This window comes from Bufo gargarizans, chromosome 6 (genome assembly GCF_014858855.1).
Source record: "Bufo gargarizans isolate SCDJY-AF-19 chromosome 6, ASM1485885v1, whole genome shotgun sequence".
Taxonomy (NCBI): Eukaryota; Metazoa; Chordata; class Amphibia; order Anura; family Bufonidae; genus Bufo; species Bufo gargarizans.
In genome coordinates, this window is record NC_058085.1 from 21,962,765 (window position 1) to 21,983,519 (window position 20,755).

General features: G+C 46.4%; 1 protein-coding gene across 1 annotated transcript in view; it reads left to right on the top strand.

Moving 5' to 3' along the window:
* LOC122940391 overlaps positions 1–20,755 on the top strand; it is a 1,778,572-nt gene that overhangs the window by 151,961 nt on the left and 1,605,856 nt on the right. The window contains exon 4 of the mRNA XM_044297042.1: positions 9,066–9,076. Within this exon, the coding sequence (XP_044152977.1) occupies positions 9,066–9,076 (11 nt within the window). The remainder of the gene's footprint in view (positions 1–9,065; positions 9,077–20,755) is intronic.

A 20,755-nucleotide genomic window follows, 5' to 3' on the forward strand; every position in this document is an offset into this window, starting at 1 on the left:
TCGGGGGAGGAGGCTTTACTTCTTAGTTTGGATGCAGAAAAGGCTTTTGACCGTTTGGGTTGGCCGTTTCTCTTTGCTACCCTCCAGGCATACGGCCTTTCTGGCCCGTTTGTTAATGCCATCCATAGCCTGTACTCCTCCCCCACAGCGACGATCAGACTTCCTCATGCTCAATCCTCACCCATAAACATTACTAATGGGACGAGGCAGGGTTGCCCCCTATCTCCTCTACTTTTTGCTATGTGTATCGAACCCCTGGCGGCCAAGATCAGGGCTTTTCCGGATATTAGGGGTGTTATGGTCAAGGATAGGGAGTTTAAGCTATCGCTATATGCTGACGACATTCTCCTTACTCTTACCAGGCTTCACATTTCCTTACCGAATCTCCACTCCATATTACAGGAATTTGGTCGCCTTTCGGGGTATAAGGTCAATACTCATAAAACTGAGGCCCTTCCTCTCAATCTTTCTCAGGCGGCCCTGAGCTCTCTCAAAGTGAACTTTCCTTTCCATTGGAAGACGGATTCACTGAGATATTTGGGGGTTGAACTCACTCCCCGATATGGCGAGCTTTACAAGGCTAATTTCCCACGCATGTACACGGAGATTAGGGGTCTTTTAGATAGGTGGCACCCTCTCCCACTCTCTTTTTTGGGGCGTATTGCTGCGACTAAGATGACGATTCTACCTAAGCTTTTGTACCTTTTTGAGACCTTACCGATTAAAGTCCCTCTTAAAGACCTGAGATCCATTCAATCCCACCTCCTCAGATTCATATGGGCGGGAGGGCGGCACAGAATCCCGAGGTCGGTTCTTCTATCTAGTAAGCTTCAGGGCGGTCTGGGGGTTCCAGACCTAACTAAATATTACTGGGTAGCCCAGCTACGCCCCGTTACGGCCTGGGCTTCCTTGCACCCTTACTCTGTCTGGATGCAGGTAGAAAGACTCTGGCTAGCTCCTGTACACCCTAACTCCATGCTTTGGGCTAGGCCTGACAGGACTCAGCCAGACAAGGATCTCTTAGGGCCCATGGCGTGTACTAGACGTATCTGGCGGCAGTGCAGTAGTAAATTCCCTCTTGAGTCCACTCATTCCGCCATGACCTCCTTCCTATATCACCCTATGCTTCCTGCTAGTCTTATCACGTCCACAACGAGACCGTGGTTTCAATGGGGGGTGTTTCGATATGCTGATATTGTGGACCCCTTCACTAGGGTCCTCCTACCGTTCACTACCTTGCAGGCCAAGTATGATCTCCTACCTTCCTCGAATTTTTTCTATGTTCAGATTAGGCACTTTGCCCAGTCCATCTTTTTGGGGGTTACGGTTTCCCTTCCGACCTCCTTTGAGCGCATATGCAGGGAAGGGGTTCAAGCGAAAGGTTTGATTTCTGAGATTTACTCTATATTGCTGACTCCCTTCCCCGACCGAGCCCAAAGGCATTCCTACATGGTGAAGTGGGAGGAGTACTTGGGAAGGGTCTTACCGGACTCGCTCTGGCACCTTATATGGAGGAGGGCAGCGAAATCATCTGTCAGTACTCCATCAGGAGAACCAGTATAAGATCTTAATGTACTGGTATCACACTCCTGACCTCCTCCATAGAATGAATCCAGTGGTCCCGGGTGATTGTTGGAGATGTGGCTTACATAGAGGGACACTACCTCACATTTTCTGGGATTGTCCCAAGATAGGCCCTTACTGGTCTGAGGTTGGCGCTCTTCTGACCGACATTATTGGAACCGAAATCCGACCGGAACCCATGTCCTTCCTGCTTAATGTGGTCCCCAAACAAGTAAAAAAACCCGCACTTAAACTGCTGCTACTGATTCTAACAGCAGATCGTTGTCTAGTTTCCCGATCGTGGAAAAGCCCCGACCCACCACGGGTCTCTGATTTGTATGCCAGGGTAATGGAGGTCTGCACTATGGAGTATTCCACTGCTATGTATCAGGACAAAAAGGCACTCTTCAACGCTGTATGGGACATATGGGACACTTATTGGGCTACTAGGCAACCTTGAGGAATCTGGATGAAGGGTTTGGTCCCCCCTCCCTTCCCTCTCTGTCTTTGTTCATGTCGCTTGTCCTGTTTGTTGGTTTTCTGTTTCTGATATTTTGCACAGCAGTTTTTCTTTTTTTTCTTTTTCTGCTTCTTAGACTAGTTAGAGATGGACATAATCTCAGTTGGATTAATTCAACGCTTTATTTTTGTCTGGTCTTTATTGCTCTGTCATTGAATATTATCAAATGTTACATATGCTCATCCAATATGTATGTGATGTGCTCCTTGGAACTTCTGTGCACTATGACATTATAAGAGTGTATTCACGTTTTATGTTTTATATACCATAATAAACATACAATTATAAAAAAAAAACAGCTTGGATTTTCATCACAATTTGGAGTGCAGTCCTCTTTTTTATCTTATATATATATATATATATATATATATAAAAAGCAATGTGGGCAGCACCACTATCCGTATTCTGTAATGGGAGTGCCAGCGGCTGAGTCGGCGATCCACCTCCAAATTATAAAATAAAGAAATTCCGCAGCACATCCACGTAGTAGAAAAATAAAAATACTTTATTCACCCAGCGTGCGACGTTTCAATCCTCTCAATGGGATTTTCCTCAAGCAGTGACATGGTAGGTTGTGCACTGTGCATATTTAAGCACAGACCCATAATTGAACAATTAATGTGCCAATTACAATCATTACAGTTAGTGTACATAAACTATAAAATGAACAATATAAAAAATATAATAACACAGTTATATCATATCAAAAAACTATACGTGCAATAATGTGACATGAAAAATGTCCCCAATTCATTCAGTATATAATATACAGAGACATTCATTGATAACAATAAAAATCAATTCAGGTGTGTATCATCCAAATAATTAAAGTGTGCAGGTGTACCTTCGAAAATGGATGGACAAAATTGCAGAGGTAAGCAGCGGGGGTCAATGCTCGTGGATGTCGGCGTCTCAGGCATACCATTGCGCATGTCACAAGGACCTTCCTGGGGCTCTCCATCACGTGATCACATATCTTAGTCATTCCTTAAAGTGCGCATGTCCAAGGACCTTTCAGCATGTGATCAGCCTACGGTCATGTGCCTGGACATGTCACATGATCGGAATGAGTCAGATCGGAATCACAGTGTATGTTAATAGTACAAGTTCGTGTGTAGCTGATAACATTAGCAGTAAGTGTGTAGCAGTAATCGCATATAGCCATCAATATACAGATTATATCCATATATACATCCAAGTATGTATCTGTGGAACATACAATTTTTGCACATACAATTTATACCTCCGTTGCATCAGTCCGTGTCAGAAATAAAGATCTCGCACACAGTCATGGGAATCACAGAGCCAATGAGCAGCGCGATTAGGGGGGGATCGACCCCATTCCACAATGTATCGATCCACATGAAGGGCCACATATGTGAGACAAACGTCATAAAGGGAGATGTAGATGGGAATATCATAATAGTATAGAGAGGGGCGGGAATACCGCCACTTCTCTCATTCAGTATTGAGTACAGTATAGTAGTTGTTTAGAGAACCCCTAGTCTTATCGAGGACTTCAGTGTTAGTGGCCAATGTTGTCATCATCAGGTCACAAACTGAGTAATTCCCCCTGTCAGTTGGTTACCATTCCTGGAAACCTAAACATAGCAGACCCGGGAACATCCTCTAGATTACGGGGACTCACTTGTCCATGTCCAAAAGAAATCCCACCCATCTCACCAAAGACAATTGTTCAAAAGGAGGCCAATCATGTAGTGAATCTAGACACGCGAATGTGTCGATCAAACACCCCCGTTCGCACACAGCTCCACTCTTGTTATCACATGCATGTATGCGGATCAAAAAACGCACGGGCAATGCAACGGGGGACATAAGTAAATCAATCATGCTATGTATTCAATTTTAGATTACACTACATACAAAGTATATTAATGTATTATGCGATATCAACACAATGTCTTGTGAGCCTTCATACTCAAAATTTAATCGTAAGAACAGAAATATAAAAATCTATATAGAAATGTTATAATGGTAAGTCTCATGATGGTCCAATGAAGAGGCCTTCCATCCTTCCCCCTACTGCAACCACGCAAGATGTTCACCCTTAGTCCTAAGGATGAAAAACAATATATAAGATATAAAATCACCCTGTTCAATGAACAGGGGGCACAACCACATATTATTCCTGATAGAAGCAGGAGAACAGAATCCGAGGCACAAACATCTAAGACAATAACCAGGGTCTATAGTCCACATTTAATCCCTGAGGTTTTACTGTATTGAGTTTGGCAATCCATCTCATCTCACATCTCTTGAGTAGAGCATGTCTATCTCCACCTCTCCGTGGAGTGGGGATATGATCCACCAACATGCATTTGAGGTCCCTCTCTTTGTGGCCCACATCAGTAAAGTGTTTGGGGACTGGAAGATCCATCCGTTTTTTGCGGATGGTGTAACGATGTTGGTTAATTCTACTTTTAAAATCCCATGAGGTCTCTCCAATGTATAATAATTGACATGGGCACCACAAGATGTATATGACAAACGAAGATTCGCATGTACAGACCAAAAGTTTGGACACACCTTCTCATTCAAAGAGTTTTCTTTATTTTCATGACTATGAAAATTGTAGATTCACACTGAAGGCATCCAAACTATGAATTAACACATGTGGAATTATATACATAACAAAAAAGTGAAAATATGTCATATTCTAGGTTCTTCAAAGTAGCCACCTTTTGCTTTGATTGCTGCTTTGCACACTCTTGGCATTCTCTTGATGAGCTTCAAAAGGGTAGTCACCTGAAATGGTTTTCACTTCACAGGTGTTCCCTGTCAGGTTTAATAAGTGGGATTTCTTGCCTTATAAATGGGGTTGGGATCATCAGTTGCGTTGTGGAGAAGTCAGGTGGATACACAGCTGATAGTCCTACTGAATAGACTGTTAGAATTTGTATTATGGCAAGACAAAAGCAGCAAGACAAAAGTAAAGAAAAACGAGTGGCCATCATTACTTGAAGAAATGAAGGTCAGTCAGTCCGAAAAATTGGGAAAACTTTGAAAGTGTCCCTAAGTGCAGTCACAAAAAAACATCAAGCGCTACAAAGAAACTGGCTCACATGTGGACCGCCCCAGGAAAGGAAGACCAAGAGTCACCACTGCTGCGGAGAATAAGTTCATCCGAGTCACCAGCCTCAGAAATCGCAGGTAATAGCAGCTCAGATTAGAAACATAGAATGTGTCGGCAGATAGGAACCATTTGGCCCATCTAGTCTGCCCAATATACTAAATACTATGGATAGCCCCTGGTCCTATCTTATATGAAGGATGGCCTTATGCCTACCCCATGCATTAGAGACCAGGTCAATGCCACACAGAGTTCTAGCAGCAGACACATCTCTAGAACAACTGTTAAGAGGAGACTGTGTGAATCAGGCCTTCATGGTAGAATATCTGCTAGGAAACCACTGCTAAGGACAAGCAACAAGCAGAAGAGACTTGTTTGGGCTAAAGAACACAAGGAATGGACATTAGACCAGTGGAAATCTGTGCTTTGGTCTGATGAGTCCAAATTTGAGATCTTTGGTTCCAACCACTGTGTCTTTGTGCGACGCAGAAAAGGTGAACGGATGCACTCTACATGCCTGGTTCCCACCGTGAAGCATGGAGGAGGAGGTGTGATGGCATGGGGGTGCTTTGCTGGTGACACTGTTGGGGATTTATTCAAAATTAATTGCATACTGAACCAACATGGCTACCACAGCATCTTGCAGAGGCATGCTATTCCATCCGGTTTGCGTTTAGTTGGACCATCATTTATTTTTCAACAGGACAATGACCCCAAACACACCTCCAGGCTGTATAAGAGCTATTTGACCATGAAGGAGAGTGATGGGGTGCTGTGCCAGATGACCTGGCCTTCACAGTCACCGGACCTGAACCCAATCGAGATGGTTTGGGGTGAGCTGGACCGCAGAGTGAAGGCAAAAGGGCCAACAAGTGCTAAGCATCTCTGGGAACTCCTTCAAGACTGTTGGAAGACCATTTCAGGTGACTACGTCTTGAAGCTCATCAAGAGAATGCCAAGAGTGTGCAAAGCAGTAATTAAAGCAAAAGTCATGAAAATAAAGAAAACTCTTTGAATGAGAAGGTGTGTCCAAACTTTTGGTCTGTACTGTATATATATATATATATATATATATATATATATAGTGGTAAGGTGAACAGAAAAGTATATGGTAAAAGTGCTGGAAGGGGTGTATATCCCACTCAGCTTCCTCAACTGGGTAAGGTAAATAAAATCCAGAAGGATAAAATGGTCTCAGCAATGTGTAGGTTGCTGACACAGTTTTGTTAAGTTTATGGGCTGGATTTTATTGGACTGGGAGAAGGTAGGATTGATAGAGGGACCTCCCCAGTCCACCGCATTCCGGGACAGGTTTTCCCCTAGCCTGAGGGATCCCCAGCTGAAGTCAGCTGGGATCGTCAAGGGAAAATAAAGCACAGTCCAGGCTGTCAGTCTAGGGAGAGTAATGCCTGGAGAAAGTCTGGGAAGCTGGCTGCCCTGCTGGCTAGCGAAGCTGAGTTCTCTGTGTGAACTGTGTTCTTTAGGTGAGTTAGGAACTTCACTGTATTAGCCAGAGTCCAGACGGGCAGGAGTTTATTTTGGTTTATGTTTTGTGGTGCTGACCCTTCAGCTTACCCAGTGAATTATAACTGGGGTGCCTGTATTGCCAGAGTGTGATAAATAAAGCAACATTTGGACTTTAACCCTGTGGTCTGCAAGAAAATCTGTCATCGCCGCCCTACCTGAGAGTGTAACCGCTTACAATTGGTGTCGAAAGCGGGCAGGCGTACCTGCTGAAAAGGCAATAGCAGGTTGCTAAGGGCAACGGCGTGACAGTTGATGATTTAATGTCCTGGGTGAAAGCTGCTGCAGCTTTGCAAAGTTCACCGAATACCATGGAGGAAATGATAAAGATGTTTTTACTGGCCAAACTGGAGGAAAGAAACAGAGACACGAGGAGGCCCAGGCCCGGCAGCAGGAAACCAATCGTTTACTGGTGGAGCAGATTGCTGTATTGAGAGAGACTGTTGTAGCTCCAACCCCGCGTGTGGAGGTAAGCCCCCCCAGAGACTTTAAATGTGAGGAGGGCTGTGCAGCGGGCTTTACAAAAACTGACACTTGATGATATCGAGGCCTACCTGACCGTATTTGAGAGGGTGGCGGAAAGAGAAAGGCTGCCAGTAACAGAGTGGGCAGAGGTCCTTGCGCCCTTTTTGTACGGCGAACCACAAAAGGCCTACTATGACCTAAGGGAGCAGGATGTCCGGGAGAAGGATGTCAAATAAAAAATGGAGATCCTGGCTCGTTTGAGCGTTACACCGGCGGTACGTGCCCGGAGGGTCCACACGTGTAGCTACACCATAAACAAGCAGCCTGCCCGATCTCAGATGTTTGACCTCCTCCATCTTGTACGGAAGTGGCTGGAACCTAAGACTGCTACATCAGACCAGATTGTGGAGAAAGTCATGGTGTATCACTACTTCAGAGCCCTCCCGGCGGAGCTGCAACAGTGGGTCTTACATGGAGACCCCAAAACTGCGGATCAGCTCGTAAAGCTGGTGGAAAGGTTCCTGTCGACTGAGGACTACCTCCGTGATGTCCCTACCGCACCAACGCCTCTCTGGAGTGCCCGACCCGTCTCCTCTGTGGGTAAGAGAGTTCCGGCTGTTGGGGATGTGTGGAAGGGTGCAAGAGGGAATAAGGCTCTAGAGGTTGGGCGTGGGCATAAGACGGTGCCAGTGTATGTGGCCTCCCCAGTACTAGAGACTGAGCCGCAGATGTGTACCCTGGTGATAAATGACTGCTCCGTCAGGGCTCTGTTGGACTCCAGTAGTCTGGTCACCTTAGTACATGCCAGCTTCGTGGCTGGGAATTATGTGCCGGACAAAAGAGTAAATGTGTTGTGCATCCATGGGGATGCAAAATCCTACCCGGTGGCTTGTGTTAAGGTTGAGACACCAGCTGGGACTGTATCCTATGAAGTTGGGGTCGTCAAAAGACTTATTGAAGACAATGGTGCCGATAAGGTGCAAAATGAAGATATCATGTTAACTGAAATGTCTGATGAAAATGGGTTATGTGACGTTCCTGATAATGCCACTTTTCCATTGCAGGTGTTAGCTGGTGATGATGAAGCTTCCCCAACTGGGGAAAATGTGTTGGACTTAGGGGTGTCTCGGGGGTAACTTTGGTACAGAGCAATTGAGAGACCCCACTCTCATGAGCGTTCACGGAAATGTTACTGTGATAGATGGTGTACCACAGGTACCAGAATCAGACCAAAAATTTCCGCATTTTGCCATGAATGGAAACCTGCTGCATCGAGTTAATAAATGCAACAATGAAATTGTGGAGCAGCTTCTGGTGCCAAAACCCTATAGACGTATGGCACATAAAACACAGGAGAGGGTACTACAAAGCTTTTTCTGGCCTGGAGTATACAAGGAAGTGGAAATATACTGCGAGTCCTGCCCAACCTGCCAGATAAGTGCCCCAACCTCACATTTCCGGAGTCTTCCCATCATTGAGGTACCTTTTGAAAGAATTGCCATGGACTTGGTGGGTCCCATTGTTAAGTCAGCTAGGGGACACCAGTATTTCTTGGTTGTGTTGGACTATGCCACACGATACCCGGAATTGGTACCCTTACGAAACATGGCGTCCAAAAATATTGCCCGGGAATAATTTTTTATGTTCTCCTGCACGGGGATCCCTACAGAAATTCTCACAGACCAGGGTACCCCCTTTATGTCAAAGGTCATGAAAGAGTTGTGCAATTTGTTCAAAATCACCCAGATACGTACCTCGGTGTATCACCCACAGACAGATGGATTGGTCGAGAGGTTTAACAAGACCCTGAAACAGATGTTAAAAAATATGGTAGAAAAGGATGGTCGGGTCTGGGACTGCCTCCTACCATACCTTATGTTCTCTATTAGGGAGGTGCCTCAGGTTTCTACAGGGTTCTCACCATTTGAGTTACTATATGGCCATCACCCAAGGGGTTTACTCGATGTAGCTAAAGAAACCTGGGAGGCTGAGGCTACTGCCTATAAGAGCGTCATTGAACATGTGGCTGACATGCAAGACAGGATAACGAGAGTCATGCCCATTGTTAAAGAACATCTGTAAAGAGCTCAGGAGGCTCAAAGCAGAATTTATAACAGGTCTGCCAAGGTAAGGGACTTCAATCCTGGGGACAGGGTCCTGATTCTAGTTTCCACTGTAGAAAGTATGTTTTTGGCAAAGTAGCAGGGTCCCTACGAGGTTGTGGAAAAAGTGGGTGAGGTGAACTATAAGGTGCACCAACCAGGAAGGAGAAGACCCTATGAGATTTACCACGTAAATCTGATCAAGCCATGGAAAGAGCGGGAGTCATTGGTGGCCGCACAGACCATGAGTAAGGAGGTGTCACCACCAATTTCTCCTGTAAAACTTTGTGAGGCATTGTCAGTACCCCAGAAACAAGAAGTAAAGCAGTTTCTAGGGGGTGGAGTTTGGCCGCTGAGCTGCATGGCTGCCTGTTTCTGAGCTCCTCACCCTAGCTGGCACAAATCCCCTTTTACAGCACCTTTAAGTCGCACAAAATGGGCAAAATGGGGAGAGATCGCCCCAGGGAACCTGCTGACCCACCTGTGAGCAGTTCCAAGCAGCCTGATATGGAGCAATTCCTGAGGAATTCTTCCAAGGGCGAACCACAAAAGGCCTACTATGACCTCAGGGAGCAGGATGTCCGGGACTATGTCAAATTAAAAATGGAGATCCTGGCTCGTTTGAGCGTTACACCGGCGGTTCGTGCCCGGAGGGTCCACACGTGGAGCTACACCATGAACAAGCCTGCCCGATCTCAGATGTTTGACCTCCTCCATCTTGAAAGACAAAACATGCAATGCGACAACTCACTGCAAAATAGAGTACAAAATTGCATAATAATTACAAGTGCTACACTATAAGTGAGAGATACTTGGCAAATCGTTTTGTACAAAACTATTTGAGCCCGTCTGCCGCACATCAAGGCGATCTCTGTTAGACGGGTTCCTAACACTAAATTCTACCTGTTAAGTGCCATGATGGCTACCATACACTTCAGGGAGTGTAGGTTCCACATGCATGCTGGGTCTGCTTCAATAACTGTCCTTTTGGGTGCCAAAATGGCCTCCACTGTATCCATTGAGTGCAGGTACCAACATGCATGCAGGCCCACTCCACAACACCCCCGGCACCAAATGGCCACCAAAGACTGCAGTGAGAGTCCACAAACTATCTCACTCCTGGTGCCAAATGGCTTCAGTGAGTGTGGGGGAGCAGGCCTGACTATATACTCACACTAATTAATATCAGCCTATAGGTCAGACAAGGTGGTCAGGAGTGCATGACTGAGGAGGCAGCCACACCTCCAGTACAAACTGCAAAGAAAGACAAAAAAGGGGGTCAGTCAGCACATACCAAACCACAGGAGCACATTGCTATGGCAGGGAACAACATTAAAAGACAAAACATGCAATGCGACAACTCACTGCAATATAGAGTACAAAATTGCATAATAATTACAAGTGCTACACTATAAGTGAGAGATACTTGGAAAATCGTTTTGTACAAAATTATTTGAGCCCGTCTGCCGCACGTCAAGGCGATCTCTGTTAGACGGGTTCCTAACACTAAATTCTACCTGTTAAGTGCCATGACGGCTACCATACACTTCAGGGAGTGGCTGGAACCTGAGACTGCTACATTAGACCAGTTGTGGAGAAAGTAATGGTGTATCACTACTTCAGAGGCCTCCCGGCGGAGCTGCAACAGTGGGTCGGACATGGAGACCCCAAAACTATGGATCAGCTCGTAAAGCTGGTGGAAAGGTTCCTGTCGACTGAGGACTACCTCCGTGATGTCCCTACCGCACCAACGCCTCTCTGGAGTGCCCGACCCGTGTCCTCTGTGGGTAAGAGAGTTCCGGCTGTTGGGGATGTGTGGAAGGGTGCAAGAGGGAATAAGGCTCTAGAGGTTGGGCGTGGGCATAAGACTGAGTCTCCTGGGAAGTTCGGACCCAGGAGAGGTCTTCTCGCCTAGGAGACCGGGGTGCCCCAGTGCTGGAGGTGCCGTGAGTGGGGACACATTGCTGCCTATTGCCCTCTGACCTCAGAGCCCATGGAGTGTGACGGGAGCCGGAGACAGTCACTGTATGCGGTGCCAGTGTATGTGGCCTCCCCAGGACTAGAGACTGAGCCGCAGATGTGTACCCTGGTGATAAATGACTGCTCCGTCAGGGCTCTGTTGGACTCCAGTAGTCTGGTCACCTTAGTACATGCCAGCTTCGTGGCTGGGAATTATGTGCCGGACAAAAGAGTAAATGTGTTGTGCATCCATGGGGATGCAAAATCCTACCCGGTGGCTTGTGTTAAGGTTGAGACACCAGCTGAGACTGTATCCTATGAAGTTGGGGTCGTCAAAAGACTTATGCATGATATGATATTGGGCCAGGACTTCCCCTTGTTTTGGAAGTTGTGGGAGAGGAGAAACACTCCTGCAGAATCTGTGCCTTCTCCTTTAAATAATCATTGCTATGAGTGGCCCATTGAATCCAATGGTTTAATGGAAGAGACCATTGAAGACAATGGTGCCGATAAGGTGCAAAATGAAGATGTCATGTTAACTGAAATGTCTGATGAAAATGGGTTATGTGACGTACCTGATAATGAGACTTTTCCATTACAGGTGTTAGCTGGTGAAGATGAAGCTTCCCCAACTGGGGAAAATGTGTTGGACTTAGGGGTGTCTCGGGGGTAACTTTGGTACAGAGCAGTTGAGAGACTCCACTCTCATGAGTTCTCACGGAAATGTTACTGTGATAGATGGTGTACCACAGGTACCAGAAGCAGACCAAAAATTTCCGCATTTTGCCATGAATGGAAACCTGCTGCATCGAGTTAATAAATGCAACAATGAAATTGTGGAGCAGCTTCTGGTGCCAAAACCCTATAGACGTATGGTACTAGATCTCGCACATAACCACGTACTTGGGGTTCATTTGGGTGTTAACAAAACACAGGAGAGGGTACTACAAAGCCTTTTCTGGCCTGGAGTATACAAGGAAGTGGAAATATACTGCGAGTCCTGCCCAACCTGCCAGATAAGTGCCTCAACCTCACATTTCCGGAGTCCCCTGGTGCCTCTTCCCATCATTGAGGTAACTTTTGAAAGAATTGCCATGGACTTGGTGGGTCCCATTGTTAAGTCAGCTAGGGGACACCAGTATTTCTTGGTTGTGTTGGACTATGCTACATGATACCCGGAAGTGGTACCCTTACGAAACATGGCGTCCAAAAATATTGCCTGGGAATAATTTTTTATGTTCTCCCGCACGGGGATCCCTAAAGAAATTCTCACAGACCAGGGTACCCCCTTTATGTCAAAGGTCATGAAAGAGTTGTGCAATTTGTTCAAAATCACCCAGATACGTACCTCGGTGTATTACCCACAGACAGATGGATTGGTCGAGAGGTTTAACAAGACCCGGAAACAGATGTTAAAAAAAGTAGTAGAAAAGGATGGTCGGGTCTGGGACTGCCTCCTACCATCCCTTATGTTCTCTATTAGGGAGGTGCCTCAGGTTTCTACAGGGTTCTCAATATTTGAGTTACTACATGGCCGTCACCCAAGGGGTTTACTCGATGTAGCTAAAGAAACCTGGGAGGCTGAGGCTACTGCCTATAAGAGCGTCATTGAACATGTGGCTGACATGCAAGACAGGATAGCGAGAGTGATGCCCATTGTTAAAGAACATCTGTAAAGAGCTCAGGAGGCTCAAAGCAGAATTTATAACAGGTCTGCCAAGGAAAGGGACTTTAATCCTGGGGACAGGGTCCTGATTCTAGTTCCCACTATAGAAAGTGTGTTTCTGGCAAAGTGGCAGGGTCCCTACGAGGTTGTGGAAAAAGTGGGTGAGGTGAACAATAAGGTGCACCAACCAGGAAGGAGAAGACCCTATTAGATTTACCACGTAAATCTGATCAAGCCATGAAAAGACCGGGAGTCATTGGTGGCCGCACAGACCATGAGTAAAGAGGTGTCACCACCAATTTCTCCTGTAAAAATTTGTGAGGCATTGTCAGTACCCCAGAAACAAGAAGTAAAGCAGTTTCTAGGGGGCGGAGCTTGGCCGCTGAGCTGCATGGCTGCCTGTTTCTGAGCTCCTCATCCTAGCTGGCACAATTCCCCTTTTACAGCACCTTTAAGTCGCACAAAATGGGCAAAATGGGGAGAGATCGCCCCAGGGAACCTGCTGACCCACCTGTAAGCCGTTCCAAGCAGCCTGATATGGAGCAATTCCTGAGGAATTCTTCCAAGGGCCTCGCTACGGAGACACCTAAGATGGTGCCGGCTCCCTCTCTGCATTCTGATGCAGACAAATTTTCGGAAGCGGGAAGTATATCGGATGCTTCCGAATATAAAAATAGCAAGCGTGGAGCGACTCTCTCCAAAGCGATTCTTCGCGAGATACTGGATTCCGCCTCTGAGGCAAGACCTTGCTTAAATAAAGACCGATCTTCGCTCCATCGGCCAGAGAGTCGCTGTGCTGGAAAATTCGCAGGACTCGATTATTCGCTTCGGTGAGGAAACCTGCTCGACACTTTGCCCTCATAAAGAGCTTATCAACGATGCCCTTTTGCAAATCGAAGACCAGGAAAATCGCAGCCGCAGACGTAATATTCGTATTCTAGAGCAGACACACCGGTTACATTGGCCAATATATACGCGCCCAACAGGGGACAAGTTGCATGGCTGGTTCAGACCCTCTCTGCGCTCGCTGCATTCAAACATGGTATGGTAATTCTTGGGGGAGATTTTATTGTGACCCTAGATCCACTCCTACTCAGGGAGATCGGCCATCACTCATGTCCGTCTTAGGCACCTAAAAGCCGCTTTGTGTAAATTGGGTATCATTGACACCTGTCGTACCCTGAATCCTACAGGTCGTGACTATTCGTTCTACTCCCATGCCAAGTCCTCACACCATAGATTAGACTATGTCTTCCTTTCTTCTGAACATGTTAAACAGATTGTACATACTCGAATAGGTAAAATTACACTGTCAGACCATGCCCCTGTCTTTTTGACGGTCTCGCTGTTCACTCTCCCTACAAGAGAATGGAACTGGCGTCTCAATGAAACCCTCATTCAGGATCAGGTTTCCTCCGAGAAAATAGCTTCCTCTCTATGGGAGTTTTTCAGTAGCAACACCGCAGGGGTTACCTCGGCTAAACTGCTCCTACGCGCGCGTTTTAAATCTTACGCTCGCGGTGACAGAGGGAACAAACTCATGGTGGCACTAACTAAACAAAAATATTCTGACTCTTTCATACCGGCAATCAAAGACGCTACAGGTCATCATAAATCTAACTCTGATATAGCCAAAGCATTTTGCGCTTTTTACGAAGACATTTATAATCTCCCAGCCCCTCCTGGCTCCTCTCCCTGTTCTATCACGGATGCCTCGAATAAGTTCCTTTCCTCCCTTCAACTCCCCTCTATATCCTCAGAACAGTCCTCCCAATTACTAGCTCCCATTTCCGGCCCGAAGTCCTGAAGGTCCTGGCCACTATCCGCTCCGGACCCAGTCCTGGACCTGACGGTTTCACTATCTCCTATTAGAGATGTCGCGAACATAAAATTTCTGCAAATGTTCGCGAACGGGCGAACCGGGCGAACCGCTATTGACTTCAATAGGCAGGCGAATTTTAAAACCCACAGGGACTCTTTCTAGCCACAGTAGTGATGGAAAAGTTGTTTCAAGGGGACTAACACCTGGACTGTGGCATGCCGGAGGGGGATCCATGGCAAAACTCCCATGGAAAATTACGTAGTTGACGCAGAGTTGGATTTTAATCAATAAAGGGCATAAATCACCTAACAATCCTAATTTTTTTTTGAACAATGTGGTTTAAAACATCCAGTGTGTAAATGATCAGGTATGATGTTGTATCGATCAGGTAGTGTAAGGGTTACGCCCGCGTCACAGACATTGACAGACCAAACTCCCCTTTTAATGCACCGCAAACAGTCCATTTGCACAAGGTTGGATACCAAGCTAGCCATGTCCCGTTGATGTCATTGAAGGTTTCTTCCTCCACCCAGCCACGTACAACACCAAGGGTCCCCGAAAGGTGAATTGAATAGATTTTTCGAATGGGGAGATGGTTAAAAAAACGCTGGCTCCCTCCCCTTTGTTTGAATCCACGCCACGGTCACTGTGTCTGCGCCGTGCAATTTACTGTCACACCCGATATGAGTGGTATTTTCTGTAGTACTAATCTCATCAGTTTAATCCCTGTTACGTAACATCCCCAATCTGGGGTCCATTTATTAAATAGATTTTTCGAACGGGGAGATGGTTAAAAAAATGCTGGCTCCTTTCCCTTTGTTTGAAACCACGCCACGGTCACTGCGTCTGCGCCATGCAATTTACTGTCACACCCGACATGAGTGGTATTTTCTGTAGTACTATTCTCATCAGTTTAATCCCTGTTACGTCCCCTATCCGGGGACGTGTGTCGAATTGATTAATAATTGTCGAATTAACGACATCCTGAAATAATTTTGTTCTGAGCTCTGTATTGGAATTGATGGGGATTTTTTTAATTGTCTGCATTATTTCTAATAAAAAAATCATAATAAAGTCTCTTAATAGTTTATTTTATGTATTAAAAACCCATACAACTTAAAAAAGAAAAGAAAAATAATGTTTTTTCTATGAAAAATTATCCAGCCGATCGCTTTTAGTCTGATCATAATGAAGCAACGGCCTTATCTGGGGTGTGGCACATTGCCAACACACTCATAGAGGTGATGATCTCTTCATTGTGATACGCAAGCCCCTTCACCACAACAAGGTACCGATCACGAAGGGGAATTGACACATGTATGTGCCTTTTTTTGTTTTGTTTTTGCAGCCACAGTGCAGCACTAGAGACCAGAAAAATTAGGCATGTACACATGCCTAAAAAATTTGGTATTGTTGCAGCCGCTGCTGTATCCGCGATGTGGAATAGCCCCTGGGGAGCTGAGGGGATTCAGTTGATGTGCAGCCAGACGCCGCAGCAGAAGAGGACTCAGCCGAGGAGGTTATGGAAGAGGAGAAGTAGAGGAGGTGGCAGTAGGCCTGCCTGCAAGTCGTGGCGGTGTCACCAACTCCGCTGCAGAGCCACACATTCCATGCTTGACAGCCGTCAGCAGGTTGACCCAATGCGCAGTGTAGGTGATATACCTGCCTTGACCGTGCTTTGCAGACCAGGCATCAGGGGTCAGATGTACCCTTGCCCCAACACTGTATGCCAGAGATGCCATGACTTCCTTTTCAATCACTGAGTAGAGGTTCGGGATTGCCTTATTTGAAAGAAAAATTCGTCCGGGTACCTTCCACTATGGTGTCCCAATAGCGACAAATTTTTTGAAGGCCTCAGACTCCACCAGCTAGTATGGTAAAAGCTGGCGGGCTAAGAGTTCCGTCAAGCCAGCTGTCAGACGCTGGGCAAGGGGGTGACTCTGTGACATTGGCTTCTTACGCTCAAACATTTCCTTTACAGACACCTGACTGTGGGCAGATGAGATGGAACTGCTGAAGGTGAGAGGCGGAGTGGCGGGTGGTTGAGAGGGAGCAAGGAGGACAGCAGTGGTTGACATGGCTGAAGATGCAGGACCAGGAGGAGGATGGTGGCTTTGAGCTTGTGTGCTGCTTCTACTCGTCATCATGTGTTGATCCCATAGGCGTTTGTGATGTGTGATCATGTGCCTTCGTAAAGCAGTTATACCTAGGTGGGTGTTGGATTTCCCACGACTCAGTTTCTTTTGGCACAGGTTGCAAATGGCATCGCTGTTGTCAGAGGCAGACACACAAAAAAAATGCCACACTGCTGAGCTTTGCAATGACGGCATTCTGGTGGTGGCAACAGCATGCGTTGATTGGCGTGCTGTCTGGCTGATCCTGGGTGCCAATACATGCTGTCTGACCGTGCCACTAGCTCCTTGCGACGACCTCCCCCTGCTTCCAACTCATCTCCTCCTTCTCTCTGTCTCCCCTTCTGAACTTTCCCCCTCTTCTTCTTCTCTTCGAGCAGGCACCCACGTAGCATCCATGGACACATCATCAACCACTTCACTTGTATCTGACACCGCGGCAAAGGAAGCAGCAGCGGGTACAACATCATCATCATCATCATCACACTGTACGTCCATGTGTGTAATGCTGCCTGACTGAGACATATCCCTGTTATCTACATCCCCTGGCAATAATGGTTGCACATTACTAATTTCATCCAACTGATGTGCAAATAACTCCTCTGAGGGATCAAGTGAAGCGGCTGTGGTGGCTGTGGTGGTGGTGGCGGCGGGCGGGAGAGTGGTAGCTTGAGAGCAGGTGACCAAAGGTGAGCTGGAGGAGTTTGGTGCGTCAAGGTTCTTAGCGGAAGCTGTTGAAGATTGGGTGTCCTGTGTAAGCCAGTCAAATATTTTCTCAGAATTTTTTGGGTTCAGGGTACGTGGCCTCTGAACACTGGGCATTATTCTAGGGCCAGTGTAAATCAGAGCACCACGACCACGACGGCCCCTGCGGGGTGGCCTGCCTCTGCCTGACATTTTTTTTTTTGATAAGTGGTTTATGCGTGCAAGGTACTGTGCCACAGTAGGAGGCCGAGCCAGTGGCCACAATACAGTCTGTGTGGGCCTGACACACGGCCTTGCAATTTGCAAATGTGATTATATCACAGAAAAAAATTAAATATAATTGTTTTTATCTGCAAGGTATTTGAGTGAATGACACCCTGTAACGGTATGAGTGGAGGCCTAGCCAGTGGCCACAATACAGTCTGTGTGGGCCTGACACACACAGCCTTGCAATTTGCAAATGTGATTATATCACAGAAAATTTTTAATAGAATTTTTTTTATCTGCAAGGTATTTGAGTGAATGACACCCTGTAACGGTATAAGTGGAGGCCTAGCCACTAGCCAGTGGCCACAATACAGTCTGTGTGGGCCTGACACACATGGGCCTGCAATTTGCAAATGTGATTATATCACAGAAAAATGTCACGGCTGAGGGTGGGGGAAACCCTCAGCCATGAGATGCCAGGTGGTGTAGTGGCTACTCGGCCATGAGCACAGGATAGGGAGCAGGTCACCTCCTCACGCATCCCTACCCTGACCCTAACTCCTAACCTGCATGGGCCGACCTTGATGGTAGGAGGACCCATGCGCAGGAACCTCAGAGCCCTGACTTACCCTCCGCAGATCCCTGAGCTAGGAGCTGGGTAAGACGACCTGCTCCTCCTTGGCACGGAGGAGCAGGAGTCTCAATGGCCAAGCTGTTGGGAAAAGGGGAACATGAACAGCCTCACGGGAATGGCAGGCGAACACCAAGTTCCACCAACCTGCCACAGCCTTGCTGACTGGATCCCTGCGTAGACAGGAACCCAGAACCGTGAGCTGCACCAAAACATAAGAAGGTCCCAACAGAACAACATACAACAACACACACATAATGACATCAACATGGCAAGAATACTTTTATGACCACAGGGGTGGCTCTCACAGGCAGGTCAAATACACAGGAGGCTGCTCCAGCTAGCAGGGCTGAAGAGTCATAGCCATGGCTGTGACAAAAAATTGTTAATATAATTTTTTTTATCTGCAAGGTATTTGAGTGAATGACACCCTGTAACGGTATGAGTGGAGGCCTAGCCACTAGCCAGTGGTCACAATACAGTCTGTGTGGGCCTGACACACACGGGCTTGCAAATGTGATTATGTCACAGAAAAATATTAAATTGATTTTTTTTTATCTGCAAGGTATTTTCTGTCACACCCTGTATGAATGGTGTGCACGTGCTGTCTGTGACTGAGTCTGCAACCTCTCACACACGGGCAGCCAGGCAACTGCAATATATACAGTACAGACCAAAAGTTTGGACACACCTTCTTATTCAAAGAGTTTTCTTTATTTTCATGACTATGAAGGCATCAAATCTATGAATTAACACATGTGGAATTATATACATTACAAACAAGTGTGAAACAACTGAAAATATGTCATATTCTAGGTTCTTCAAAGTAGCCACCTGTTGCTTTGATTACTGCTTTGCACACTCTTGGCATTCTCTTGATGAGCTTCAAGAGATAGTCACCTGAAATGGTCTTCCAACAGTCTTGAAGGAGTTCCCAGAGATGCTTAGCACTTGTTGGCCCTTTTGCCTTCACTCTGCGGTCCAGCTCACCCCAAACCATCTTGATTGGGTTCAGGTCCGGTGACTGTGGAGGCCAGGTCATCTGGCGCAGCACCCCATCACTTTCCTTCATGGTCAAATAGCCCTTAATTTCAAAGTTTTCCCAATTTTTCGCTGACTGACTGACCTTCATTTCTTAAAGTAATGATGGCCACTCGTTTTTCTTTACTTAGCTGCTTTTTTCTTGCCATAATACAAATTCTAACAGTCTATTCAGTAGGACTATCAGCTGTGTATCCACCTGACTTCTCCTCAACGCAACTGATGGTCCCAACCCCATTTATAAGGCAAGAAATCCCACTTATTAAACCTGACATGGCACACCTGTGAAGGGAAAACCATTTCAGGTGACTACCTCTTGAAGCTCATGAAGAGAATGATGCCAAGAGTGTGCAAAGCAGTAATCAAAGCAAAAGGTGGCTACTTTGAAGAACCTAGAATATAAAATATTTTCAGTTGTTTCACACTTGTTTGTTATGTACAGTACAGACCAAAAGTTTGGACACACCTTCTCATTCAAAGAGTTTTCTTTATTTTCATGACTATGAAAATTGTAGATTCACACTGAAGGGATCAAAACTATGAATTAACACATGTGGAATTATATACATAACAAAAAAGTGTGAAACAACTGAAAATATGTCATATTCTAGGTTCTTCAAAGTAGCCACCTTTTGCTTTGATTACTGCTTTGCACACTCTTGGCATTCTCTTGATGAGCTTCAAGAGGTAGTCACCTGAAATGGTCTTCCAACAGTCTTGAAGGAGTTCCCAGAGATGCTTAGCACTTGTTGGCCCTTTTGCCTTCACTCTGCGATTGGGTTCAGGTCCGGTGACTGTGGAGGCCAGGTCACCTGGCGCAGCACCCCATCACTCTCCTTCATGGTCAAATAGCCCTTACACAGCCTGGAGGTGTGTTTGGGGTCATTGTCCTGTTGAAAAATAAATGATGGTCCAACTAAACGCAAACCGGATGGAATAGCATGCCTCTGCAAGATGCTGTGGTAGCCATGCTGGTTCAGTATGCCTTCAATTTTGAATAAATCCCCAACAGTGTCACCAGCAAAGCACCCCCACACCATTACACCTCCTCCTCCATGCTTCACGGTGGGAACCAGGCATGTAGAGTCCATCCGTTCACCTTTTCTGCGTCGCACAAAGACACGGTGGTTGGAACCAAAGATCTCAAATTTGGACTCATCAGACCAAAGCACAGATTTCCACTGGTCTAATGTCCATTCTTTCCTAATGTCCATTCCTTCCTTGGCATGACAGGGTTCTACTGGCGGTTCGTACCGAATTTTGCCTCGATGGCAGCACCATTGACTGACTTAACGAAAGGCCCTAAGTCAGTGATGGTGAAGTGGAC